The sequence below is a fragment of the Temnothorax nylanderi genome, unplaced genomic scaffold (assembly GCF_030848795.1).
Source record: "Temnothorax nylanderi isolate EJ_2023f unplaced genomic scaffold, tnyl_v1.0 TNYL_tig0413_pilon, whole genome shotgun sequence".
NCBI classification, from domain to species: Eukaryota; Metazoa; Arthropoda; class Insecta; order Hymenoptera; family Formicidae; genus Temnothorax; species Temnothorax nylanderi.
In genome coordinates this window covers 111,465-139,189 of record NW_027249475.1, presented here as the reverse complement: position 1 = coordinate 139,189, position 27,725 = coordinate 111,465, and the positions used below count along the sequence as shown (strand labels likewise).

The window sequence follows — 27,725 nt, the reverse complement described above, 5'->3', positions numbered from 1 at the left end:
TGAATGCCGTGACATTACTCGCTAACGTGAATGCAATCATTTAAATTACATTACATAGGAGTGTGCGGTAATAAACGCGTTTGGTGACGATATTTCTTGTTGAGAACTGGAATAATTTTTCCCGATACAATTTAATTAAGGTGCGTGTTTTGAAGGGTTAAATATACCTCGATAACTGCGTTTTATTTCAGGATTTCGCTAAATAAGATTTAAGTTTAACCGAAGAATAACCTTCCGTTTGTCCGTCTGCAGCTTATCAAAAGATTTTTCATTCTAAATTCTATTGCAGTTCGGAGAACCCATTCTTAATTTTATTAGAAAGAAAAATAATTTAGTGAGTAATAAAAAGAATATTATTACGTGCATATAATGCGGCTGTTATTGTAAATTACGTTGAATGTTTCGAGTTGTGTACATCGAACTCGCTCGTATGATTCGCACGATTAGAAATCCGTGAGTGACGCCTCGATTACGCGCGTGATTACATTTACGGCTGTGGAGGGCGGCGAGCGACGTGTAACATGGTGTTGATTAACGCGACACGTGCCAAACGGGTGTGTTTAATCCCAGCATTTAGTTCCACCTTATTAGATTACGCATCCACTATTTTCACAACGTCTCGGGGACGGCATTTCATCACCGCACAAACCACCCTTCGTCCGCCGCTTATCAATCGTAGCAGATTGCCGTCGTGGACGTGATAATCTGCAACATGTTTTTTTTAGGACCGATCGGATCTACCGGCAACGTGCTCGCAATCGATTCAATTTTTCTTGCAGCATCTCTCACTCCTAGACGAATAATCTCTTATTAAGCGTGATGGCTCCTTTCCGCTTTCGCGACATGTTCAAATATTACTTATTTAAATTATTCAACAAGCTACGGTATTGTTTATACGATGTTATTTATTATTTACAATAAATACGGTTAATTTTAATATATCAATCGAAAAGTTTGATCTTATATTGTCCTTAATTTTTAAAGTAAGGAATATACTTATATTTTTCCTTTTCTGTGTAGCTTTTTTAATAAATGATATAACACAATTTATAAGTATAGATTCAAAGATAAAGGATATATGCGAGGCAAGTTTGTCCTCTTGTTAACACACTTTGCGTCTGGTGACGTAATAAAAAAACGTAAATATCATTTTTTGCCCGTTCGTTTTTGTTCCCATCTTTAATCGAACTTGTAAGTAATATATGTTTCGTATAGTTTCGTGTTTCATTTCTAATCGTTATCACGTGACGTTCGTATATGATTATTTATTATCCGACTGCGCTGATACATCATTACATCTTACAGGTGGCTTGACATCCAGACTGAAACCGTGAAGAGAATACATTCGTCGCTCTGCGATGTTATTTAGGTAAGCTTCTCACTTATTAATCGTTTTAATCGCGCTTTCTTTATTCTTTTATCCATTTTTAAATTACATTTTAATGAGAGCAATATTTTTTAATATTTTTACTAATATAGAAATAACACGTCGATGGATCTTAATGGTTATAGCTTATAGTTATTGAGAAATTTCGCGACGCGACGGATTGACAGATTGGTCGTTAAACATATTATATAGGCTCTCGACAGTTTATAGATGACGGAACTTGTATTCATAATTGCAAATTAAATAGCATCATCTTAATATATAAGAAGTATAATTAACATTTGTCTTAATCTTATATATCTATCAATAATTTTGCATATGTAACCCACATATTATCTATTTATAAATACGAAAGGTAGAGAAATTTTTCTTCCGAGAAATTCGAGAGAACGACATAAGAGAATATGTAATGGTACGTTGCGGACAATCCGCGCAAATGAAACGTGTTAATATCCAGTTATTTGCTTTAATATATTGTTGGTTAATGTAATTAGGATGTTTAGCGTCGGATTTACTAGGCGCGCGGAGAACGTCTCGTGACACGTATTATGAAGAAAATCACTCGTCGAGCACATTCATACACGTTTCTCAAAAAGTATCTTAACATTCTCTTGAAGAATTTGAATCTTATCTTTCTTATCGACTTCGCGATATTCTTTGTGCGAAATTTGTACGCAACGATTAGGATTGACATTGCAACAAATATCGCAATGGATATTTGTCGGACGGATATTTGTCAAATTAATAAGCCATAATAATCCTTGTTGGTCGTAGAATTTACGTGGAGGGAGAGAAGGGGGGAGACGGGATCTCAAAACGATCGCATCGACGAGCCACGTAGGCGGACTCACGTATACTCGTTTTATCACGATGCCGGCAACTAATGCGGGGCACGCATATATACGTTCTAAAAATAGCCGCGGAATATTTGCGGTCTTCGGGCATACGAGACGTAAAGTAAAAACGCGTTCGGCGAAGGTCAACCGTTCCTTCCGTTTGTCACCGCTATAATTCGTAAGATTTATTACGTTTCCTGATACTTTCGCGTTGAAAAATTCTTATCGCGCTGCTTATTATTAAGATAGATGGATATTTTTAAATATTTTTTATCGAAGCATCAATCACTTCTGTCCCTCGCACGTGCAAGCCGCGTCGTAAAAGAAATTTATGCTGCTGCGAGATTTTTACATTATGTCGCGAGATTTTTTTTTAACATCGATACATCGTAGCGGTGAAGGTTTCACGAAGAACAAACGAGTTGCCGCGTGAGAAAAAAACTTTCTATTAATAACGACGCAACAGGTCTTTCGCAAAAAGACATGACTGATACGCGAGGCAAATATAAGTCGATAAAAGGCTAAGAATAAGTTGTTTGTTAAGGCATATACATTATTTGTGCATTACGTCCGCCTGGCAGTTTGGACTAAATTATTTCTGAATGATGAAGTAAGATTAAGTATGCGTAAGTTAAACATGCGAGCGTTCTTATGCCGAAATTATTTGCTGCCGAATATTTATCGTACAGAAAATCGTTCTTCATTACGATAACGAGTATAATTATCTAGCACAAGAGAGAGCGCAAATGAATATACCACACTGTAGATACGAAGTAGAATAAAACTGGAAAAAATATAAAACGAAAAAAAAATTTACATAACGCATCAGCATTGAAAAGTATTCAAATAGGTAGTAGGTACTCTAAAAAATGTTTAAAAGACACCTTTATCCGTATCTCTCACATCTGCAGTGTATTGTCTGGAATATAATACAAACTGTTTTGTACGAGTGACATTTATTTAAAAATGTTAAAGTTATAGTTTGAACATTTTTAAATAAATGTCGTTTGCGCGCGTATAAACAGTTCGTGTTATAAATCGCATTCCTATGCATCTTTTTAAATTTACCTTGCTTAAAAACGCACGATTCATTTAATTCGAGGAAGAATCAGGATTTTTTGCGATAATGTATTTTGTTCCTGTTGATATAATTGATTTTACCGTTGCTTTAGCTATCAAGGATTTTGTCGCACATCTGGACGTTAAAAATCTAGTGGAAATTTAAATTCTCCGACATGAAACGATAAGAAACGAATTTTTCTAACAGTTAATCCCGTTTTGCATCACTCCGCTAAATTTGTTTGTAAATGTCAAAGTACTTTCGCCTTCTGATGCGATATCCGTTTCCGCTGGAACGGAATTCGACGCAAAAAGTCGAAATATGGAGAAGCTCTGACACGCGCTTGGCAAGTGTTTACTTACGCAATCCAGGGTCAACACTCGCAATACATATCGTTTTAGATAAACAGCGATCCGTTTCTCTTCTCTCCTTCACTCTCTTTTACTGGACCACGAATATGTTTAAATGTACTCGATCGAAAACGCTGGGTCAATGAGAAAGAGGCGAAAAGAAAAAAGAAACATTATTCCATACAAGTCGCGACGATGATGTACCGACATTTAACCGAAAAAAAAAAAAGAAAAGAAAAGGGTGCGACCTCGGTTCGTGATACATTCGGGCCTCTAACGGCGTGTTTTGTACACGTGATATGTATATAAACAACACGCGCTAATACGGCGCGACGGTATGTATTACATTGCAAGGAAATAATTGCAAAACGATAGGCGGATATGTAGTACAAGATGCGTGCACGTGTGGGGCCTCGTCATTATCGCGACTGCTCTTTGAGTCGGTATGTTTTGTGCCGATGCAATATCTCATGTTACTACCGCAAACGAACCCGGGTGTGGCTTACAATTAGTCACTACGCAACATCTGGATGCTTCCTCCCTATCTTACCTGCATCCGCCGGCTACAATGACTCGCGTGGCTTTGATCTCGAAATGCGAGATGCATTATAAATCAAATCGTCAGATTTATAATTTCTATATTCGTGATTTATATCATTTCTATTTGACTATCCGTTCATTATCATATCGTGTGAAGATTGTCAAACAGATTTTCATAAAATTTCGAAGAAATATAGTCTCGAAATTTTTTTTATTCGATATTTTTCGACAGAATATTTTAGGAAGATAGCTTGATAGATTATGATATATTACATACAAAGTTTATTTCTATCGCATTTTTTTTCTTTCTCAAAAGCTGTACATGCTGTTTCACATTTCAATTATTTTACTGTTAAGATATAAGAAATGAAGAATTTATACTTGATAGAGAATTTTACGATTAATATATTTATAGATACGACGCATTGATTGTGTACTGATAATATTCACAAGAATCAAAAAGGCATTAAAAAATTAGTTTATCATTTACTAATTTATTTATTGTAGCTATTTATATAAAAAATATAAACTAAAAAAGTTTATAATTTAAAGATTATTGTCTAACAATTTACGGTCTGAGAGATAGGCTGCGTTCGAAAACTTCACTCGGGTGCACACCACCGTCGTTCTGTCCTTGTTCAACTTTTAGTAAATAACAAAGATAGAACGACACGGTGTGCACCCGAGTAAAGTTTTCGAACGCAGCCGTAAACAATATGTCTGTATGTGTTTGCGCGCATGTGTATGTATAATCATAACTTTGTTCCATTATCGCTTTACGCAGTCAATCTCTCTCCTTTCTTTTATACATATCAATAAAATTTAGGGTCCGTTCCGTTTCACGCATGATGCGCGCATTGTCTATAGTAAACGTTACGTATGCTATAGATAAATGCACGCATATGCGTGAAACGGAACGGACCCCTACATTTAATATCTACACCGGCCTGTCATCGCAACGCGGCGTTTTAGTCCCTTTTCAGTTAATCCGATGATAATTTCTGCCGTCAGCATCGCGCGATCATTTTACAATTACTTTTCTACATATTCCGAGAGTCGGAGAATCGTTCAATAATCATAAAATTACACGTGTGCGCACACATTAGTAGCGGCGTACGTGAAAATTACGCTTCGCCTACAGGTATGCGTATTCAGAATAATAACGTGAGCAAATTGCACGAGATACTAACTTCGCGTTTCAATACAGTCGTTTATATACCCTGATAACTATAAATGCTAGCAGAATACCGGCAATATTCCAGCAGATCCAAACATGAATAGTGAATACGCAACAGATTTCTGTCCACTGCGTCCTTATTAAGTTTATTTTCTAGCAGCACGATCGATCTGCTGCCACATTGTAATCGCAGAAACACAACAGAAACCGTCGTTTATGTATATATAGGTCGATTTAATTAGAATTTTGGAGCAATATTAATATTAATATCTCGTCTCTGGAATATTATACGCGTCCCTACAGCGTTTCCTACAGCTAATTAATGACTCTAGGTTTTGTCTTAATTAATTTTCTCCGTCGCTTAATAACGCTTATTCTGACACACGTTGTGCATATAATCGATTCCTTGACGTGTCTTAATCCAAGTAATAAATCTGCCGATAACTTTAATGGCGAATACATGATACAGTCCATAATTTTGGTTAAATCTTACTAGGAAACCACCCTCCTAAGTTGTCTGATTCCCCATTCTGAAGAATCTTGCTCTATATAATAACCTCGGTGTCTGATGAGTAAGCCCCTTATATAACTTAAGCTCTCGTATATACCTGGTGTCCCATGAGGAAGTTTACGATGTATGTTGATCCTACGATAACGGAGTAGTTCCGCATCCGACGGATTCCTCAGATATACCATATATTCTAATACACACAATATTTAGAATTACGTGGTTTGTGATAATGTCCAAATAAAAATTCCGGATACATAGAACAGTGCTACACTAACTGCTTTGAAGCAGAGGTCATCATATATCGTAAACATCTTATGGAACACCCGGTACATACGGGAGCGTATGTATAGGGCTTAATTAATCACCCCGGGCTGTTATATGATGCCAATTTTAAAAATCTCCGACTACCACTTGGGGTCGTCCCCTAGTTAGTATTTCTCATAAATACACGTGTCGTCCTTAATGAAACGGAGCGTAGGGCACGTAATCTGAACGTAGGGGAAAACTTTTGTAATTCGACGCACACTGAATAAGATATTTTCAAAGCGATCTCAAGTACATAATAAAGCCAAATTTACAGATGTGGTGTTTGAGATCATTTGAATTACGTATTTGAAATAAGAAACTCAAAAAATGTTTGTTATTTATTTAAAACCAAAAAGAGCTCCGGCTATTTGAAATGTCAAAGTTTGTACGAGGTATATTATATATTTTATTTTCCCCTGCACGCTTGCATGCACTCTTGTCTTCGTAACGAGGTTCTAGTGATAGAGACGGCCGACGTGTCAACGTACTTGACACTCGTTGAGAGAAACGATCGATGGAAAAGGATAGGGCGTCAGAAAGGACACCGGTCAGCGAACGAACGCCGTGTGCAAGTATAATGTGGAATCAATCCATTATCATACGAAGGTACGTTTTCGAAAGCTGCTTTTCACGTGAAAAGCCGGAACACTCTGTTTTTTCATTAGAAGACCCAACTTTAACAAGAAATCAAAGTTTATGGCAAAAACAAACTTACAGAAGTTTAATTACAAGTACACGCATATATCATGAGCATCGATTGATTCGGCGATGAAATAATATTATAAAAGAGAGTGGAATTGTGCTTTTCACCTACATTTCGATAATTAATTTGACCGACTGCAAACACAAATTCAATAACAACCTCGTGGTTGTATTTATCAACGTATAACGACTTGGCAAACGTGAAAGACCTTACAGTTTGTGTTCTCAGGAAACAATTGGCGGCTCGCCAGTGGAAGCAACAGCCGCGATCGCCATGTTTTCTTAATTTCACTTAGAACGTAATTGAGCGTGTATATATGATTTACTCGCGAATTTCGAGATATTCACGTATCAACATTCGCACCGCACACATTCGTCCGATTTCCTTCGATGATCTGGCAGAAATCCAAGGTTTACACGTGTGAGTGCGCCAATCATAATCTCCTAAATCCAACATTCAAAAATTACTCACTGCATAATAATAACAGCATTTACTCGCCTATTCCGATGATCCGTTACTACGAATAGCGATAAACGAGGCAAAATAAAGCTTTGAGAAATATTAGAGGCCATTAAGTTTTAATACTTCTCCCATTAAAAATCAAAACCGCGAAAAGAACTCCGTCATGCACAAACATGAGAAAATAACGAAAATAAAAAACGAAATTGGTTCCCATTTTATTTTCCTTTGTTTACTTTTATATAGTCGCATAATTTATAACCTTAACTTAACTCACTCTCTTTCTAACTCTTAAGTGCTCTTAAGTCTTGTGTCCACGATGCTAGAAATATCGCCCCAAGATCTCGGACGGAGAAAGAATTAACCAATTACATTGGTCAATTGGCCGAATTGTTTAAATGTGATTGGTCAATTCTTTCTCCGTCCGAGATCTCGGAGCGATTTCTAGCATCGTGGACACGAGGCTTTAGAAAGAGACGAAGAGTGAATTAAGCTAAGATTAAATGTTATGCGACGTTGGTGCAACCAAACCTAAATGTTTTATTATGTTACGGCTGAAAAAGATTCGGTAAAATCGAAACGTACGAATTTATATATTGTATATACAAATTAATAAGTTGATTATTTAACAACTATTGTTGCTCGGTCATCATTGGCCCTTTTCATTTCAATTTTCAAAAGTTCAGACCATATTTGGCTTGTTTATAATATTGATTGATTGTATTGTATATCATAACGGTCGCGTTTTTGTATTATTATTTGGTTTATTTGTGATAAGTTCGACAACATATATTTATATCATCAAATTAATTACTCAGCTATCAGAAAGTTTGGCGCAAAAGTGCGCAACAATGTTCTTATTCTCCGAAAAGAAATGTTGAAACATTCTAAATATTACCTATATAAATATAAAACATTTTCGATATCTTTTACGCGATATATAAATCGGACGACCTTTCATAATCGCTGTCGATGCTTTTGCAATCGCGTACACGCGATCGGAAGACACGCGCGGACAGATATCGTGTGTTTTCGTTACGTACAATCTCCGCAATTTGTCTTATCGCCCTGAGGCCCTTTCAGCATAGCCGCGCGGAGCAACAAGTATGTCGAGCGCAATTAACACGAGCGAGAATGCATGTACGCAGTTGCAACGAAAACTGCATGTATCTGAATATTACATGCGTCTCCCTCTCTCGCTCCGCAATGCGTGTTTACTTTTGTTACGCACGGCAAAAGCAGCGATACTCTTTCGCTGGGTATAACGCTTTACTGCGCCACAGGCAGTTCGTAAATATAGCGGCACGAAAGCACATACATTATCGCGCCGAGCGTGAGAAAATGTTTTTATGCACTCTTACAAAACGCTCAAAATTTAAAAGTAGAATTGATGCCCCTCTAATATTTATTAGTCCAAAAATAGTACTTGTTTATTTTCTTTTTTTTTATGTAGCTCGGAAAGCTTTTATGCAACTTATTCGCAAAACGAATATTGTTCTTTTTATAATGTTTATAACAAATTCCCGATAGCTAAGAAGAAAAATCTCAAGTGTGTGAAACATTCAGCGAGAAACTGATCTTGCGATTTTGAGAATTTATCTCTATAAAACATATACCTATATATAACATTACATATTTTCCTAAAATCGAATATTTATAAGATGTGGTACGTAATGCAAAAAAAACGTGAATCGTAATGCGACAGGAGGCCTGTACACCTCACAATTCTCTCTACGAAACGTATTTACATATTTGTATACGCAAGAGAGGAGATGCATCTCCGTCCGGTATATCCAGTTTGCCGAACAGGCGCGCAGAAATTGAGCGCGGGCATTTTGCGGTTCCGTGGCGGACATGGATAACACATACGCGATAACGCCGATAACACATACTTATAATTGCTGCGAGACGTCGTTCTCCTCTCGGCGATATTAAATCGCATTAAACGCAGCGGTGCCGAGCGGTGGCAGCTTTTGTCGACGCCTCCCAGAGACGCCCGCGTCAAAGTTTGACTAGCGAGATTTATCTCGTTGCTTTTTAGGATCAGTCTCGCTACGATTAAACGAATCGACGATAAGATGTAACAGCCTCCTTCGCGTTAATTTATTGATAAAATTAATTTATATGTACATATATATTTCTAATCGTTGTATAATTATTTATATGCGCTTTCACACCATTGCTTTTCCTTTAATTCATCAAGCGTGGTCTTAATATCGATTTGGCTCTAAATAGTTTATTTTAATGTATAATTAAAAAATGACTAACCTTTGATTTTCGAGTTTTAACGCTGTCGCAACTGCGACACAGGCGCGCACGATTGTCTATTTTCGTTTCAATGATAGTGACTGTTAATAGGCATGATTTGCATAAACCTCGCAAGGCCCAAAGTATATCGATGCGTTTGTATTCATCGATGCGAAGAGGAAGTATATTGGCGCAGAGATGAGAATATTACGAAAATATTTTCTTTTATTATTTCGCTTTTAATTGTAAATAAATAACTAATAAAGTAATGTAGAGTACATTACTTTATTAGTTATTTATTTACAATGCATGCACACACATCGCGCCGGCAGGAATGCCTGGTGTGCCGCGACCGCGATATAGGTACGTATGTCGAATATATCGACTCACGCATACGTATGAAGGTGTAACTTGAAGCGCGGAGCCGAGCGAGCAGGGAGAACAAAAATTAAACGATTAAATAAAAGTTTAAACGATATTATTTCTTTAAACTATTCGCCTCATTTACATATCGAGCTTATTCTATAAGATTTAAATCTTCTATCTCGTAAAAAAAGTGAAAGAAAACAACTTTCTTTTCCGCAATCGTCATAAATTGCGCGTCATTCGTTCAGAAGGAAGTGTGATAAAATTAGAATAGAAGTAACTAAAAAACAGAAGTAACGGCAGATCGATGCAGCTTCTGCAAAATCGAATTATTTTCAATTCTCGTATAAAGTGTTGCTCTCTTTTTTTTTTTTCGTGAAACGATATTGCGACGGTGATTGCAATAACGAAAGCTAAAAAATGCAATTGTCGAGCGAGAGCCTCTCACCGAGAAGCGCGCGCCCACTCGTATCCACGCGACGCGACGTATCGTATTTGCGGCCCACCATATACAGGTGTGACAAACGAGCAATGATGTAACGGTGGATCACGTCGAGGGACTAGTCTGAAACTCTGAAGTGGCAATAGTGGCATAGCATGATCGAGAGGCACGGTAGTGTTTCGTGCTAAATGTACATACTTGCAATGCGAGACCGCCCTGTGTATCGTTATACGAGCTGGCTATATATATAGCTGCAAATACCCGAGATTATCTCGACAATTGCTGAATCGGTCAAATTCTGAGGCTCAATCGATCGGGTTTGATATGGCATGCCGCGACGATAGGACGAAAGGGGAAACTTGAACGTTCCTTTTGTTAACTTGAGCGACAGATAAATCTTCGTGATTCTCGGCCATGAGATAAGTAACCCTCAAACACATGTGGCTTACAGTCGTGATCGAAACACGCGCCAGTATTTCCGAATACCAGAAGTTTTACGTCTATATATTCTTTTTCCTTATACTGTTTGGTTTATTGATTAAAAAATAAGACTTCAAAGAAAACTCTGGGTTACGCTAATCCATGTACGGTTTTAAAAAGTAGCTCAGGAAGTTAGATGTATTAAGGGTTAAAATCTCCACGAGTCGGAAGCTAGCGCGACGATTAGGTGAATCGAAAGGCCCGCTTCCTCCCTTGGTGAATGACCGTGCGTCACGACAAGCGGACGTCTTTATTGTTGTTGAAGCTATAGCCCGACTCACCTAAGGGCTTACGTAATCAACAGGTGTCTCTCCCTCCTTCTCTTTCTTTTTTCTTTCTCTCTTCATCTCGCCTTTTGCGACCACGTGTTCTAACCGTACGTGTTTCGTGGCGATTTATCTCTTAGTGGCGTCGAGTCTTGCGTTCAAAGATTTCCTGACGATCTTTACAGCGGCGCATTGCTGAAGCGAGCCGATGCGTATTCATACAGATGTTTCCTTATCGGTTATCGTTACGGTAAATGTTGGAATTTATAGATAACTCTACTTGTATTTTTCCTCTCGGAATTGTTCTCACCGAAATTGGGTCACGTTATATAATTTCTCGTTATAAAAATTCTCACAGTTCACGAGTGCGATCGTCGTTAGATCGCCGATTGCGTTGTGCAAGAAAATAAATTCGATTGATTTACACGAGCCGGTGGAGAAGGGAAGTTGTCACTACATGTCAAGTTTCTTTGGGACTCGTGGCATCCGGTTTACGCTAATATAAACTTGCTTTATGGAGGATTTGCCTCTATCGACGCGCGAGCGAGAACGAAATAACGCGTGTCTTGGAAAAATGTATATGTACGTAAATCAGTTGAATATACGCGTCGCGTAGCGATATATTATTATAAAAGGATCGGCTATTATTAGCTAAGCACACAGATGGCATGTACGATGATTCATGCGAATAAATGCGTCCTCGGGATAAACGCAGTCAAGCGGGAAGACGATCTTTATTGTCACAGCCGCAGCTGGTTTCGCGCTGCGATTGTAATCGCGGAAATTGTAACGTTCGTTACCTATACATATGCATTCAATATGCAGATGAATGCGGCCACATTCAACAGCTCCGAGAGATGTAGAGATAGCATTTTCGAATGTTAAGTCGATTATTCAGGACGGATTTTACATATATGTATAACGCAGCAATAACTGTCAAAATTTTAAGCTAATTTTTCTGTTCGATATTTTTTCATATTCAAAATGCATATCAATTTAGACATTTTAATATCTGTTATTAAAATGTTTATAACTTAATTAATATCTGTTTGTAACTGCATTCTCTTATCGTATCTCTCACTTTTTCTCACCGAGAAAACGTATTCCTTCGATTTTTCAGGTGAGCGGAAAGGAGGTGCTGCTCAGGTGGCGGCGACGGCCATGCACTTCGGCCTGTCAAATCAGCCAAGCCGCCGCAGGCCTCGCCGTCGCCAGCATCCTCGCCATCAGCAGCTCCAACAAGAGCGCAATCTGCAGCAGCAGCAGCAGCAGCAGGAGCGTCTTCGATTGCACCTGCCAAGCGGTTCGCGCGCCTTCCTGCTGCTGCTACTGGCAAGCATCCCTCTTATCGCTGCTCAGATCGAGCCGTCGGAATCACCGGCAACTCATAAAAATCTGTGGTCGGTCAGCAATGACACGACGGCTGTGTCATTCCAACCGCGGAACTTGACGATCGGCTACCTCACAGCAATAAAGGGCGGCCTAAAGGACCGTCAGGGTCTCGCCATTTCCGGCGCTCTGACCATGGCTCTCGACGAGGTAAGATTTATTGCTTTAAACTGACGATAGAGAATGAAATATCTGTCTTATTCGTGGACGTAATGTAATAATGCGGTATAAGAGGGAAATTGATTTATTCTTTAGCTCACACAAAACCGAAAGACTTTTATTAAGAAATTGTAAATAATAATGGAAAATATATTTTGAATTAAAATTAAAATATCAAATTTTTTATTTCATTTCAAAAATATCTAAGAAATTAACCACATTACTTATGGGGTGATCCAATATGTGCAAGTACAATTAATTTTGCACAATCGGCGTCTCTTTGTCACTCTGCTTGATGACAATAACACTTTTATACTGCATTATTTATGGAATAGCCCAATAAGTGCTCTATACTTCTATATATAGCGATTCATCGATCGCACTGTAATCAGTAAGACGCTTCTCAGAATAAGAGAACTACCATCTGTTGTACGGGATAATTTGCTCGCTAATCGTGATATGTGATGCGCGTTAATCCGAGTTACGTGATATTCATGGATCGGCCAGGATTCGTAACTTCTCTTAGGGTACAGGACAATTGTCTCTAATGACACTATCAGTTGACATTATCAGTTTACGCGATGCCATGCACAGACAATTGGCTGGCAATCCGATGTGTAAACTCATAAAGAGGATTCATCCCATGTCCGCGAGCGTCCGATGTACGATCCGACATTCAATAAGAGAATTTATTGTCTAAAAACAAACGCAAGGTCACTAACTAGAATTTCTAGAAAACGAACTTTTCTATTGGAATCGGACATCGTACGTCGGACGCGGGGTAAATTCTCCGGGGAGTCCTCCGTGGGGAGTCGACAGAGTTAACCGCGACGTCAACAATCGAGTTTGTAGAGACGGTCGACCACACTCCCTCGAGATTTTATTTTCGTTCGGCGCAATCTCGATTTCGTAACCTCGTTCCTTTTCCCGAGGCACATCCCGCTTCCTGCCCGCATTACACGTAATATATGTGTACACGTAATCCTGGGAATACAACGAGTCGCACAGATAGGAAAAGGAAAGAGCGCTAGCGGCGAAGAAAAATGCCGAACAATCCCCGCAGTCAGAAAATGTGCAATCTGATGGCCCGGCGATTAAGAAGATTAAGAAAAATCCAGATGTAGATACAAGTTTCTTGCCAAATAGGGAAAGGGAAGAAGAGGAAAATAAACTTAGGGAAGAATTGAAGCAAGAATGGGCTAGAAAGTAGAACGCGTTGAAGGAAGAAGAAATTGAGATCACATTCAGTTATTGGGATGAATCTGGCCATCGTCGGAGTGTTATAATGAAGAAAGGTAAATGTCTCAGTGATTTAGAGAATTTACTCCAGTGTCACTTTTGGAGTAACATTGGCGTGATATATAATGTTCTGCTGCATAAATTTAATTTTCACATACAGGTAATTCTATCTATCAACTTCTTCAGAGATGTATATATATATATATATATATATGTGTGTGTACGTATACAGTGTGTCCTATTTTAATTGACCACCCCCAAAAACTTTTTTATTTGTGATTCTAGAAAGAAATGCTTCAGACGACAGTTGTTTGGTTTGAAGGGGGAAACATGATTCTTACGTGAGTTATGTCGTAGATATCATCGTTTTCAAGAAATTTTAAAGGCGACTAATTTCTTCAATAGAACTTGATTTTTTCCTTGAGATAAAAGTTGTAAATCTCGAGACGTTTTTAAAACACTATAATAAAGCTCTCTTTTGTTATTAAAATTTCCTGAGGTATTTTAAATTTTGTCGTATTTTAAAATTATATTTTTAATATAAAATATGAAATATCTCGTAAAGTATTCATGTTTCGATGACTTTAGTTTCATCCTTTTATACGTAGAATAATGAAAGAATTCGAATAATATTGATTTTTACATTTGCAATTTTGCAAAATTGAATGCGTCTACAAAATGCAATCAAATTTTTAAAAATAATTGTTTCTGTTTTTTTTTACACAACAATCAGTTTCTTTTATTATTCTACGTATAAAAGTATCAACGTAAAGTCATCAAAAAGTGAATTTAATACTTTACGAGATATTTCATATTTTATATTAAAAATATGACAAAATTTAAAATATCTCAGGAAATCCTTAACGAAAGAGAGCTTTATTATAGTGTTGTGAGAACGTCTCGACGACATCTACAACTTTTATTTCAAGAAAAAAATCAAGTTCCATTTAAGAAATAAGTCTCCTTTAAAATTTCTTGAAAATGATGACATGTATGACACGACTTACATTGAGAAATCATATGTCCTCCTTCAAACCAAACAACTTTCGTCTAAAGCATTTTTTTCTAGAATCACAAATAAAAAAGTTTTTGGGGGTGATTGATTAAAATAATGAAGCCACCGCGTATATGCGTCCGCTCCACGGAGTCACGCGGTGCGCGGTGGAGGGAGGATATCGATCCTCGGCTCTCTTGATTCTGCCGTAAGGCCAGATCGTTCGCTGCCCTTCCAGCCCTTCCCCCCGCTCTGGCTCCAAAAGCCTCGATAATTCATTCCGGCGGATCTCCTTCCCCTCCGTCAGCTCCCCGTGCATCCACGGGGGGACCGTGAGACCGTTTTCGCCCGGGCGTGCTGCACGCCGGATAAAGAGGAAGTAAAAAGAGAAAGGTACCTGGCGGGAGCTCGCCACCGCCGCCGCCGCCGCCGCCGCCGCCGCCGCCGCCGCCGTCGTCGTCGTCGTCGTTGCGAGGGCAAAAGTGACCGGGCGATTCCTCTTCGATGGCCGAACGAGCGCCAAACGGGCTGGATAGGGTCGGGGGAAACGCGCCGATGCCTCCGTAAGGGTTTAAAAATACAAAACCGGCGTTATTCGCCGGTCCGCCCACGCGTGGCGGCAGAAACGGCGCTCTCTCGCGAACCGTGAGAAGAATTCGCTCGCGAGGTTCGGGAACACGTACCCGCCGCCGCCACCTCCCTCATCCCGTTCTCCTCTTCCTTTCCCCTAGCCAGCCTTCTCACCGTTCTTTTTCTTTCTCAAACCTGCTTGCACTCTTGCAACCTGCGACCACATGTGAAGGATCGAGAGGTTTCGGGAGTGAGAAAGGGGGATACGAGGAGAAGAACGGAGATAGAGAAATGCGAAGAGGAGCACCCTCATACTCTCCTATTGCTGTCGACGCAGATACTCATCCCCGAACGTAATGCCGCGCCGCTTTACTTTGATGTATTCTACATCCAGTTATCGCACGTCACGATAGGATCGACGATTCGTACGATTTATAAGTTTTAAATAAGGGGTGGGTCTCCCTTATTTAAACAAGATAACAAGGAAACAAATTCTCATTTCATTTGACGAGAAAATCGAAACGCAAGGAATTCGAGAGGAAAATCCGCTTGATCTTCCCGCACCCGGAAACACGATTATCGCTCTTCTGATTTTATACTCCCCTATTCAACGCGGATATTCCCTAACGTAATGCCGCGCCGCTTTACTTTGATGTATACATCCAATTATCGCACGTCGTGATAGGATCGGCAATAAGCTCATTTCGACGATTCGCACGATTTATAAGTTTTAACTAAAGGAGACTGGTATCTCGACATATAGGACAAAATGAGCATTTTTGTGTTTATTTAACTTATCTATCCTGACTCTTCGTATTTGTTCGGCGTTTCTTTCCGCCATTTTGTAAATAATGTTCTAGTAATGATAGAAATGCTTTAATTAGCAAAAATTATTAGAAATAAAGTTAAAAAACGAAAAAAATTAACTTATTGGAACGATATTCGTTGTTGCGGACCGCGACAAAATTTCTCCTTCGACAGTTCGATACATCGCGTGCAGTTGCAACGCATAATGACTCTCTTCACGACGATGTATGCCCGCGCCTTCAGCGAGTCGAAAGGTGCAGGAAACGAGTCGAGCTTTGCGGCCGTTTATTTATATCCTCCGATATGCCACGCAAGAGTAAGCATCGCGATCGCGCAATGTCGGGCTCTGTTCGCTAGAATAAAGTTTGATTCACAAACGTTCGCGATTACGCGCTGTTTATATATATTATACGATGACAATACGACGGTCTATTTTACACATGACTACGACAGAACCTCGAATTCCGTTCATCCTTTTAAGAAATTAAAATGTCTCGTACCGTTATAGCATCAAGCTATTCTTTTTATCCTGAATAAAACGCGAGACGCAGATCAAGCGTATGTAAGTCTTGCTTAATGCTCGGTTCGCTCACCGCGATCGCAAGTGCAATGCAGATGCAGGTGCAACAGCACACCGCCTTGCGTCCAGGCTTCGCCCGCGGACACGCGTGGTAAAAAAAAACAACGGTAAATAAAAATCGTGGAATTCGCGCTCGCTGTACATACACACTCCCACGACGTAAACTAGCTCGACTCTCGGTTCGATATATTAGTAAATAGAACGAGCGTTAATTGGCTATCTCGCATAATCAAAACGAGGGAGCCTGAGCCGCGTCGTAATGGGAGCGGCTCTATAAGCGCGCAAATCGCATTCATAATTATCCATTCGCGCGCGGCCAATACACACACACACACGCATACGGCATGTGTGAATTGCACGCGCCTTCTCTATTAATAAATAATAAGGCGCGCCAGTGTGAAAATATCGCTTTGGATTGATGAAACGACGAAATCTAGTAGAAACTCAATAATATTAGATTTCGTCGTTTCATTCTACCGCAAATGTATTCTCTCCGCGTATATTTACGGATTTACGCGCGTGTATTATAAACTCGAAATATGAAGAATATCAATGTCAATGATAGGCAATGATGTTGCGGTATGACGTGACAAAATTTCGTTGATGATAATGAAGGATATTTAATATTTACACGTTTGGACTTTATTTATTTTATAAATGAGATACATCAACGCGACACGTGATAAACGATAGCGTTGCCTGAGCGAGATGCAGTTTCACATATCATCATTAAACTGTTTCAAAAAGGCGCCATATCCCTCCCGGATATTATAATGTTTGCAGCGTGACACGTTTTGTTATTGACAATCGTGAACGCGCGAATGCGGATACGATCGACAAATCACGCTACAAATCAGATTATTGACGTTTATAGATTATTGCGTTGAACACGAGATATCCAACGAAAGGATTTCTTGTTATGAGTGTTATGACGCCTCTGTCGAACCGTTTTGAACGATGCTTTGACAATTGAAACTGCACAAATTCACTCACGCAACGCTACCGTGTATCGCGTTGATATATTTAATTTATAAAAGTGCATGAAGTATAAAGGGTATAAAACTAAATTCAATACACTTTTATCGTTAACGGAATTTTTATCACGTTATACCGCAATAATTGTTTGATCAATGGGATTAAATTTTATTTTACCGACGTATCTACATATCTTATGCTCATTTATTCTTTAATGGTTCTATCGTTTATTTATTTCAATAATCTGTGTCACCTTGTTTGACGTGAGCTAATTGATTACTCTACATCGGTGATTCCTTTCGCAAACACTTAATTTTCGTGCGAATGACTATAATGAAGCCGTCAGATTCTTTTGCCTTATACGCGTTTAATGCTATCGTTCATCCTCTTTCTCTCTATTAAGAAATTTCCGCAAAGCACGCGTGTGCTTTAGAACGTGTAAATTTATCGTACAAGATAATTACAAGATATCGCGAACCTTCTTACTGGCAATCTTCCCACTTTGGATATAGCGGTAATAAATTGTACAGGAAAAACCATGAATTTATAATAGCGTGTAATTTTATAATGCACCTTACGGAATGTCTAATCTCGATCTATGGCATTGATATAATTATTAGGTACGAATCGCGTAAATTATTACGTGCCATCTCGTTTACATCCTATAGGAATAACCTGGCCCGACAAATAGTATCAAATAAAAAAATTAAAATGTCAAACTGGTAACTTTCCAATTAATTCTTAGTAAAATCGTTTCGTATTTTTTAAAGATTTTAGATTTTTATAAATTTGAAAATATTTAAAAAGTTCTTAAAGATTTTGCCGCACTTGGAAAATATTATCTACGTAAATTGCTTCACGATTTGTAAATCGATAATAAACAATCGTGACAGCGCATTCAGATTGTATCGTAAAACCGTACGAGAATTCGAGATTGCATTCGTGCAATCGGGGAGATATCTCTGCGTCTCCATCGTGAATGGGCCGAATACTTTCTTCGCGAAATCGCGCAATTTGAACTCCGCTGACAGAGTTCCGTTAAGGGTGTTTTAAAGAGTTAGTTAAAATGTAACGAAGTTGACGAAAATTTAATATCGTATTGTGTATTCTCTTTCAAAGTTCGGGGCCAAATTTCAAATCGATTCACAATTTAGATATAATCGGTAACTTTCATACGCCGTCATGTGTATCGCGATCTACTTATACCCGCGTCCACACACGTGCACAATGCGACCGCGACGGCGGCCCGCAAAAGGATTTATTGCACGTGCGAACTTTTCAACGGCCGTGCCGCCGCCGACGGTTATAATTTCAGCTCGAATTTCCAGGCATGTACTTAAATTGGCTTCGCCGGGCGAAGTGACTCTACTCGGAAAACTATTGTTCGCTGGAATTCAGATTTGCATAACGACATCGCGAGCGCATGATGTGGACGCGAGCCGGATATACCGAGTGAGCTGTACGAATTACGGCGAACACGTGCGAATCAGAGGCGATTCTCGCGCATTTATTGTAACGCAGATCGAACTTCATTCATACATATATAAACTTCATCGGTTACGATAAATTTTGTCGCGTGAAAGTTATGCATAGTTTATTGCTTCAAAACGGTTTCATTATATGTATTATAAAGAGGGGCGTAGAATTCGCCTCAATTTCGAGATGCAATTTCCCAAATATTTTGTTACATATGCAAATCTGCGAATATGCAAATATTTTGTTATTAGACACTATTGTATCATGAATATACGAATGCATACGTAACTAATGCGTTTAACTCTATATATAAATGTTTACAGACGATTCTTGAAATTAACACGTTCTGTGCCATCGTGTGTCACCGATAACCCATATACTAGATTTTCCAATTTGGTTGATATTTTGACCTTTTGATTATTAATAAATATTTTCATATTAAATTTCAACATTGAGTGTTAATGTTAAATAAATGTTTAATAAATTTGCTTCGCATTGCATTTCGTACATTACCTTTTTCCTCATAATAATAATTGTTTCAGTTTTGTAATTACTATGGAATACTATTTATATTTAACATAATGAATATACTATATGTGGGTTACTGGCGATCCACGCGGCGTAGAAAAAAAATTAACATAAAATTAATAATTTTTCTATGTTCCCGGGCCTTAACTCTCAAATATGTTCCAGATTAACAAAGATCCGACAATCTTGCCGAATGTGAGACTGGTAATGCGATGGAGCGATACCAAAGGAGAGACAGTCGAAGCTACAAGAGCAATGATCGACATGATCTGCGACGGGGTTGTGGCATTCTTTGGACCCGAGGGCTCCTGCTACGTCGAGGCTATAGTTTCTCAGTCTCGTAACATACCGATGCTTAGTTATGTAAGTAATTTCAAGCTTTTATTAGTTTAACGAAACTCCTGCATGCTAACTCGATTCTGACGCGTATCAGCATCGTCCGTTAATTAAAAGCTATTGTAGATGCGATTATTAATAACGCGAAACCCGCGATATTAGTGACGCTGTATATACAGGAGAGGGAGGAGCAAAATGAATAGACGAAATCTCGTGGCGCGTCATTATCGCGGTGATTTCGTGCAGGCTCGAGGGGAGAAGATCCCGGCTGAAAACGATTTTCGCCAGCGTGAGAACGGCGGGGTTGTAGGGCTTCTGACAAAGTGAAGTCGAAGGAGACGGTCAGCGCGGGGCGCGAGAGAGCGGCGCGGCGCGGCGCGGCGGTGCCTAACGAAGGTGGTTAGGGGCGGCGAAAGTGCGCCCGACAAATTGAACACCCGCGGCGTGACAACATAATTATGGGCCGTGCACGCACGCTGGTACGATATGCGTGCTACATCACGGCGGAGCAATGCGGTTATTCGCGCCGCGCGCGATTCGATATTGCCGGTACGAAAGAGAAAGAGGGAGAAAGAGACAGAAATGACGTGTCCACTAGTCTTTCACCCCAAAAAAATATTCTATTGTTTAGCGGCTCCCGCTTGATACTAGAGGATTTTCCTCTGACATACGGCGTCAAGAAGATATCGATCAACCAACGAGAATCTCGACACTTCAGGGGGTCAATCATGTATTAATGTGGAACGTGGAAAGTGAAAAGTTTTATATGACTATCTCTTTCTATTTAACATCAATAGAAAGAGAGATTTTTCATTTTTCACGTTTCCACCCTAGGGGAAAAGATTCATGATTGACCCCTTGAACAGATTTAACGATGCTTGACAATTGAAACTGCACAAATTTACTTATGCGAGTAAATACGTTAGCGTTTATTTTATCGTATATATCCTATTGATATGTTCAATTTTTTTAAATGCATAAAGTGCATGAATGTTAAAAATGCAAACATTAAAATATACTTTCAGCATCAAAGGAATTGTATAAAATGTCATAAAATTTGCGTTATACCGCAAAAACGTTTTAATCAATATAATAACTTCAATAGAATGTGTTTTTTCATACGGGAGAAGGGGGGTGGGGTAAGCGCTATATGCGCAACAATTTAACAAATTAAATAAAATCATAACGGTACCTGTTGACACATATCCCGAATTCTATCGCAAATTAATCTGGAATTGGCCATAAAACATATTCTACTTATAAGTGGTACACTAAAAAAAAATATTTATAATTACATATTTATTTAGAATTAGATATTTTTACTTAAATTAAGTAAAATTATAGTTAAATAAATATTTTCAATTAGAGATGTCCACGCGAGTCATCTGACCGTCGCGTGGCCAGGTTATTTTGTCATGAAAAGTTCCTCCCGTTATTAAATGCTTCGCATTCTTAATTTCGCAGCCGTCGTAATTAAATTTATCCCGCATTCCATCATTAAATTTGCAGCGTAATTTGCGTATTGATTGTATCCGCGTTTATTAACAAGTGTTATTCAGAGGTCGTTGACGGTCGTTGACAGTCGTTGACGGTCATTTTTCGTATTTCTCGAGCTCATATTAGCCGCGCATTTACGTGGAGAGAATACATTGTTATTGTTCGCTATTGTTTGCTATTGTTCGCGACTGGCAACGCATTGTTTGCGACGTATTGTAGAATGGCCCTCACGATAGAAACGTTCGGAAATAAAATATAAATCGCGCACGTAATTAAATTTATAAATTTTATATAATATACATATAATAAAGTCAATATATATTATTTATATACTAGCTTCTTATATAAGAGTCTGGCCACTGCGGATATTTTGTAACAAAATAGCTCTCGATACCGAAGCCTAGGCCGAGACAGTCCTTCTCCTTCTGGAAGAAATGCGCGGACGCGGACGCCCGGTTAGGTGGGCTGCCGCCTCCGTGTTCAGCTGTTTCGTCATCCTTGTTTCCCGACCGCTTAACGGCTACGGAAAGAGACACGATCCTACAGACTCGCGGGAATAAAGAAAAAGACCAGCCGCGTCAGATCGCAGCAATGTCAACGCGACACGACGCAACGCAGGCCAGGTAAGCGTCCGCACGAGTGCATCACGCAGCAGACTACGCTATAAATAGACCGCGAAGGTCAGGGGAATCAGCAGTTTTCATACAAATGCGCTGTGTCGATTCAATAATATGCGGCTTCTTTCGCGCCGGGAATCATCACGGACCGTCCCAGTTTTACCAGAACTTACGACTCGTAACGCATGTTCTCCGAGCGAGATAATTTCTCATCAATCTCGCAGACTCTTGCCGTTCGCGTCGTTATCGAGATGTCACTTGATTTCGAGCGGAGGCTATACATTTATGCGACAGCTCCACGAGACACAACGCCGTTACCGTAATCGTGTGAATAAACGGTGTAATTTGCGGATTGTCATCGCTTCTCGCGGTACTGCGATTAACAGATGGTTATGTTAGGTTAGGTTAGTTTGGTTGCACCGGCGTCGCGTCGAGCTGTTTAAATATGCTCTACATACAGCTCATTCCATTTCTTTTAATTTTGTATATGTATTTAAAGTCCTGAATTTTATATTGGGCCTAGGCCTTAGGACATTTCCACTTCTGAAAGAATTTTCTATTTTTTATTTTTTAAATTTGAAGTAACAATTCCGCGTGTGAGTAATGAACAAGAAAGCTCGATAATTAAAAAATATCTTTTGGCATTCCATCCTCGGAAGCATAAGAATCTAGACGGTTGCGGCGGCAAAAGAGAGAAAATAATCCGCCGGAAGCGGAGACACGCGCGACAAACATCCGGACGGCGGAATGCGTCGGCAAGAAAAAAGCGCGTCGCACGAGGAAATCTATGCGTGCCGCGGAGAAGAAGGCCTGCCCGATCAAAAGAATCCGTACAAAAATTTCTGCAGTAGGCGACGAGTGAAACTAGGTGAAAGTAAGCATAGTGGTAGCTCCTTATGCCTATGCGCTCTCTTTTGACCCTCACGTCCCCAAGAGCGGACGTCCTTTGCGTCGCGATTGGAGCCTCTTCTCGCGTGTCATAATTCGATCGACTCAACCGGTGGCTTCGAGTTAATCGCGGAAAGGATTTATATATCGACGAGTCGTCTCATCAAAGACCGGGGTCTCTCTCTCGTGAAACTTTCCATATACAAGGTGGGCCATCGAAAACGAAACAAGGTCACGAGAACGTCACCTTTAATTTCTTAAATGAAACCTCGTATATTGTAATATATCGTTTGAAAGAACATAAAAAATGAAAATTTTTGGCGCAAATCAGAGGTCGATACGTTCATCCGTTCGGAAGTTATTTATGGTGAAAAATTGACCTTTTCGAACTTTAACAATACGTTAACGTATCGACCTCTAGTTCGCGCCAAAAATTTTCTTTTTTTGTGCTCTTTCAAACGATATGCTAGAATATGGTGTATTTCACTTGAAATTTTGTAGTGTCCTAGGGGGGCACCAACTAAAGAATTTCAAATAGAACCCTTCATATTGTAGTATATTGTAATAGCTTTAATGTTTTGATACTGGAATAAAATTCACCCCAGGGGCTCATTCGTCGATGAAAAAGCTATTTTCGAGGGAGGGATGGACGAACATACATGATGGGCGGAGGGTTGTTTTATCAGACCATTGAATCTCCCTTTGATCTTCAATCGTCGTTTTATTGTGGTAAATACATGTCTTGTATTCAGATGAAAATCGGGAATTGGGAAGCATTAAGTAAGCAATAAAGTAGTAGTGTAACCATCTCACGAGCAATACGAGCATCAGGGCCGCATGTTAGAATGGAGATGTTCGCTCTTCATTCGATCAATATAATGCTGCTGCGTTGGAGGGAATAGCGAGAATGGCTTTGTGATAAAATGTGACCAAACTCACGAGCATTATAGCCATCATCAGGGGTAAATGACAGGGTGGAGGTGTTGACCTTCATTCGATCAACAATGTTGCTGCATGAAAGGGAATGTTTTAAAGGGAATGGATGAAAAGGAATGCATGAAAGTGAATCTATCTAACGCGCGCGTTTTTTTTTTTTTTTTTTTATACGTGAGGTATTTTTTCTCAGAGCTGTATTAGCGTCGGTGATAGATATATGCGTGTGGAGAAACTAAGCGCCACTTAAAATCAACCGAGGTTGGCACAACATCTGTTCCAGCATCGCGCTCCGACGATCGTTAAATCTTCTTAATCGCTCGTCTCATTTAATACCGTTCGAGTGCTGGACGACTAGCGACGATTGGTCCCGCCACCGATTCATTAGCTTCTCGCTCTCGTCTCGTAAGTCTGGCGCGACATTCTATTGCTCTTTGGCTTCTAAACCAAACTCCATCCGTGCGTCCGACGAAGCGCGATTAGCGGTACGACGGCATTTGGCAACTTATCACAAATACTCCTAATTGCTCCCGGTCATTAAACAATCTTCGTTACTGTGAAGCGTCACGCATTATGACTTGAAAATCTTTTTCTCTTACAACCGCCAACGTCATGGTAACTTTATCCGGGTTTAGTTATTTGAATGCAACAGGTCAATTTAGTTTCAAAGGCAGTAAAGAGCTTTTATGGCAGTAAATCTGTCAAACAGCGATTACGAGATAATATAAACCCCTTTACAAAACGGATTTCTTTCGGCTGCAGAGTACTCTATTGTCAGATGACAAAAAACGGTGTTGAAAAGGGAAATCAACTGCGTTCAAATTCACTTTGGCCCTTGGCCAAGAATTGTACGTAAAAAGTCACTCTAAAATTAATATATATTATTCGGACAAGCAAGATCCAGTCCTGACCGATTACGGCGTTTTCCCTTGTTTGATTGTGTAAATTATAAGTTTTTTAAAGAAAAACGTACTGGCGAGCAGTGCTGTATAGCGTATTTGGAGAATGCATAGTAATAATTTTACTATGACATTTGCTTTTATCACGATAAAAAAAACAACTTGTCGTAAAGCGTCTAGTTTTCGTGAGCTTTTTTAACAGTATTTACAAATGACAAACGTTTCGGTCTTTGATAGACCCTCTTCAGTGTCGCATAAATAAAATAAAATAAATTAGAAGTGTAGATAACAATAGTTTTGTCAAACGGGCATTCTTATTACATATGACTCAGGTAGCCGGTCACCACCGACGGTGTACTCTTTATTTGACTTTATTTTATTAAATTGATTTTATATCTGGAGAGCTTAAGCGTTATTTATTGGATATATATATTATGTAGTTCAATTTCATGAATTTTTAAGGAATAAGTTTATTGCATAATTCATTTATGCTTGATAGTTTAGATTTTGTCCATATAAAGATATACACAGGGATGACGGGAAGGAGGAAGGATACATGAGACGACTGCAGGAGAGAAGGAAGGGAGGGGTTGTTGTAAATGAATATGGGGTAGTGAAAGAAACGATGTAGAAAGGGAAAAGGATACATGAAACGACTGCAGGCGAGAAAAAAGGGAGGGATTGTTGGAAATGATGGGGTAGTGGAAGAAGGGATGTAGGAAAGGGCGTGGAATGGACGGACAGCCCCATAGAGGGGAGAGAGTGTAGAGAGAAAAGGATGAGAGAGAGAGAGAGAGAGAGAGGAACGGAAATAAACGTATTGTAATGGCTGCCAGGAGCGAAATAGGAAAGGATGCGATACAATGGCGGCGAGCGGAATGAAGGTACGATGGGGTAGTGAAAGAAGGGATGGAGGAAGGGGACAGAGGCAGGGATGAACGAATGAACAGACTCATGGTATCAGAAGCAGAGAGTGAAGAGAGAAAAGGATGAGAGGGGAGAGAGAGAGAGAGAGAGAGAGAGAGAGAGAGAGAGAGAGAGAGAGAGAGAGAGAGAGAGAGGAATAGAAATAAGCGTATTGTAAAGGGTTGCGAAGAGTGAAGTAGGAAAGGATGCGATGCGATGCGATGGTGGCGAGCGGGAGAAAAGGAGAGGAGGTGCGGCGTGCCGCAGAAAATATATGGAAAGAAAAGAGGAGAGTGATAGGAAGGTCAGGTTAAAAGATAGTGATTGTAAAAGGAGCGGGAGTCCTTTTGTACCCTGCAAATATACATAACTTTATAAAGAATCCCGTGTTTATCTGTATCTAATAAAATATTTTAATCTTCTGTTAACACATATATTGTATCTTATAAATTTATCCGTATCCGATTACGACAGGGGCAAAAATCAAAGATGGAGAAATTTCTTTCCTCGTGAGTTAAGGTGCGCTTCTGCACACATTCAGCTTTACGTGTTCCGATAAAATTGTATAACGATATTACAACGTGCATGTTGACCAATTTAACAGATTTTTCTGAATGATGCGAGCGAGACCAGGTATGTTCAGTATCCTTCGGCGGTATTGAAACGAGTACTATCTCTAGCAGTTGGTACATAACGGACAAATGAGCGAAGCATGAAAGTACCGGTTTCGCGGAATTGATAGGATTTGTTCGTCGTATTATTATCTTTTAAATATGTCATGATGTTAAGGGAGATGCGAGGAAACTGGGAGCAAGACAGCCGCAGAATGCTGATTTGCTTACACGCGAGCCGTTGATACGCCAAGCAAGCAATACGCTGAAATGTGCCGTTCGCTTAATTGGATCGTACGTTTCGCGACAGTTTCGTGATACGCACGAAAAATCGCGCGAGTGAAAATCATCGCGCCGACAATCGACCGTCGCCAGATGGAAAACCGGTCGTCATTGCACGAGTCTGGAGACGAGCGCGCGATAATTGCCTTCTACCTTCTTTTTACGTTATCTCTCGTCTCCATTTTGTTTTGTTTAATTCCCAGTTTTAAGTACTTAGAAAAGGATATTAAGAACTTTAGGCTTGAATCTCCATCATGATCAAGGAAGAAAAATAATAAAATCATATTAAAATTCATCGAAATATAAAATTTTATCTATTATGAACACTCTGTGGGAACTTAATTTGCATCAAAAAGCTTTAATGTGTTTTTTATTTGTCAATGTTGAATAATCGCGCGAAACTATTGATATCTTAAAGAAAAAAATTTACATTTTTTTTAAAGAATGACATTTTATATCAGAGAAATGTACAAACTCGATACATCAAAACAAACACGACATGACAAAATACAAATTTCTTGTGATGACAATGCACCCGGTTTCAGGCGCAGATAAACAAATTTCTTGAACAAACCGTCTTCTGGTTATCGAGATATAATGTTCGCGTCTACATTTACCTCTCTCTATTTAGGTACATATTTACATACCTAAAATTAAAGTCATTCCTTGTAATATAAGAAATATTCTCGAAAGTGGTCGCGTAGAAAATCGTGCAGATAAAACGCGCAAAGTCGAGCAGTATATATACGAGCAAAAATGGAAAATGCCGTAATTTGTGACATGTCGTAATGGCTGATTCATCAACACACCTTTTCACGATCGGCAACTTTATTGTGGCGAAACTATAATGAATAGCTGGGTAGAACACGAATGTGCCGACGTGTTTCTCGAAGAACCGATGCAAGGTTA

The 27,725-nt window shown here is 39.4% G+C and overlaps 1 protein-coding gene across 4 annotated transcripts in view; it reads left to right on the top strand.

Annotated features, from left to right (window-relative positions):
• The window catches only part of LOC139782445 (receptor-type guanylate cyclase Gyc76C), a 59,663-nt gene that overhangs the window by 11,621 nt on the left and 20,317 nt on the right, over positions 1-27,725 (top strand). For 2 of the 4 annotated variants that reach the window (XM_071721476.1, XM_071721478.1), the window contains exons 2-3: positions 1,306-1,369; positions 20,013-20,210. In XM_071721476.1, coding sequence (XP_071577577.1) covers positions 20,055-20,210 — 156 coding nt within the window. In that variant the 5' untranslated portion in view covers positions 1,306-1,369; positions 20,013-20,054. Of the gene's footprint in view, positions 1-1,305; positions 1,370-12,250; positions 12,670-13,636; positions 13,974-20,012; positions 20,211-27,725 lie in introns of those variants that run through there. The other 2 variants (XM_071721475.1, XM_071721477.1) reach the window with 2 other exon arrangements.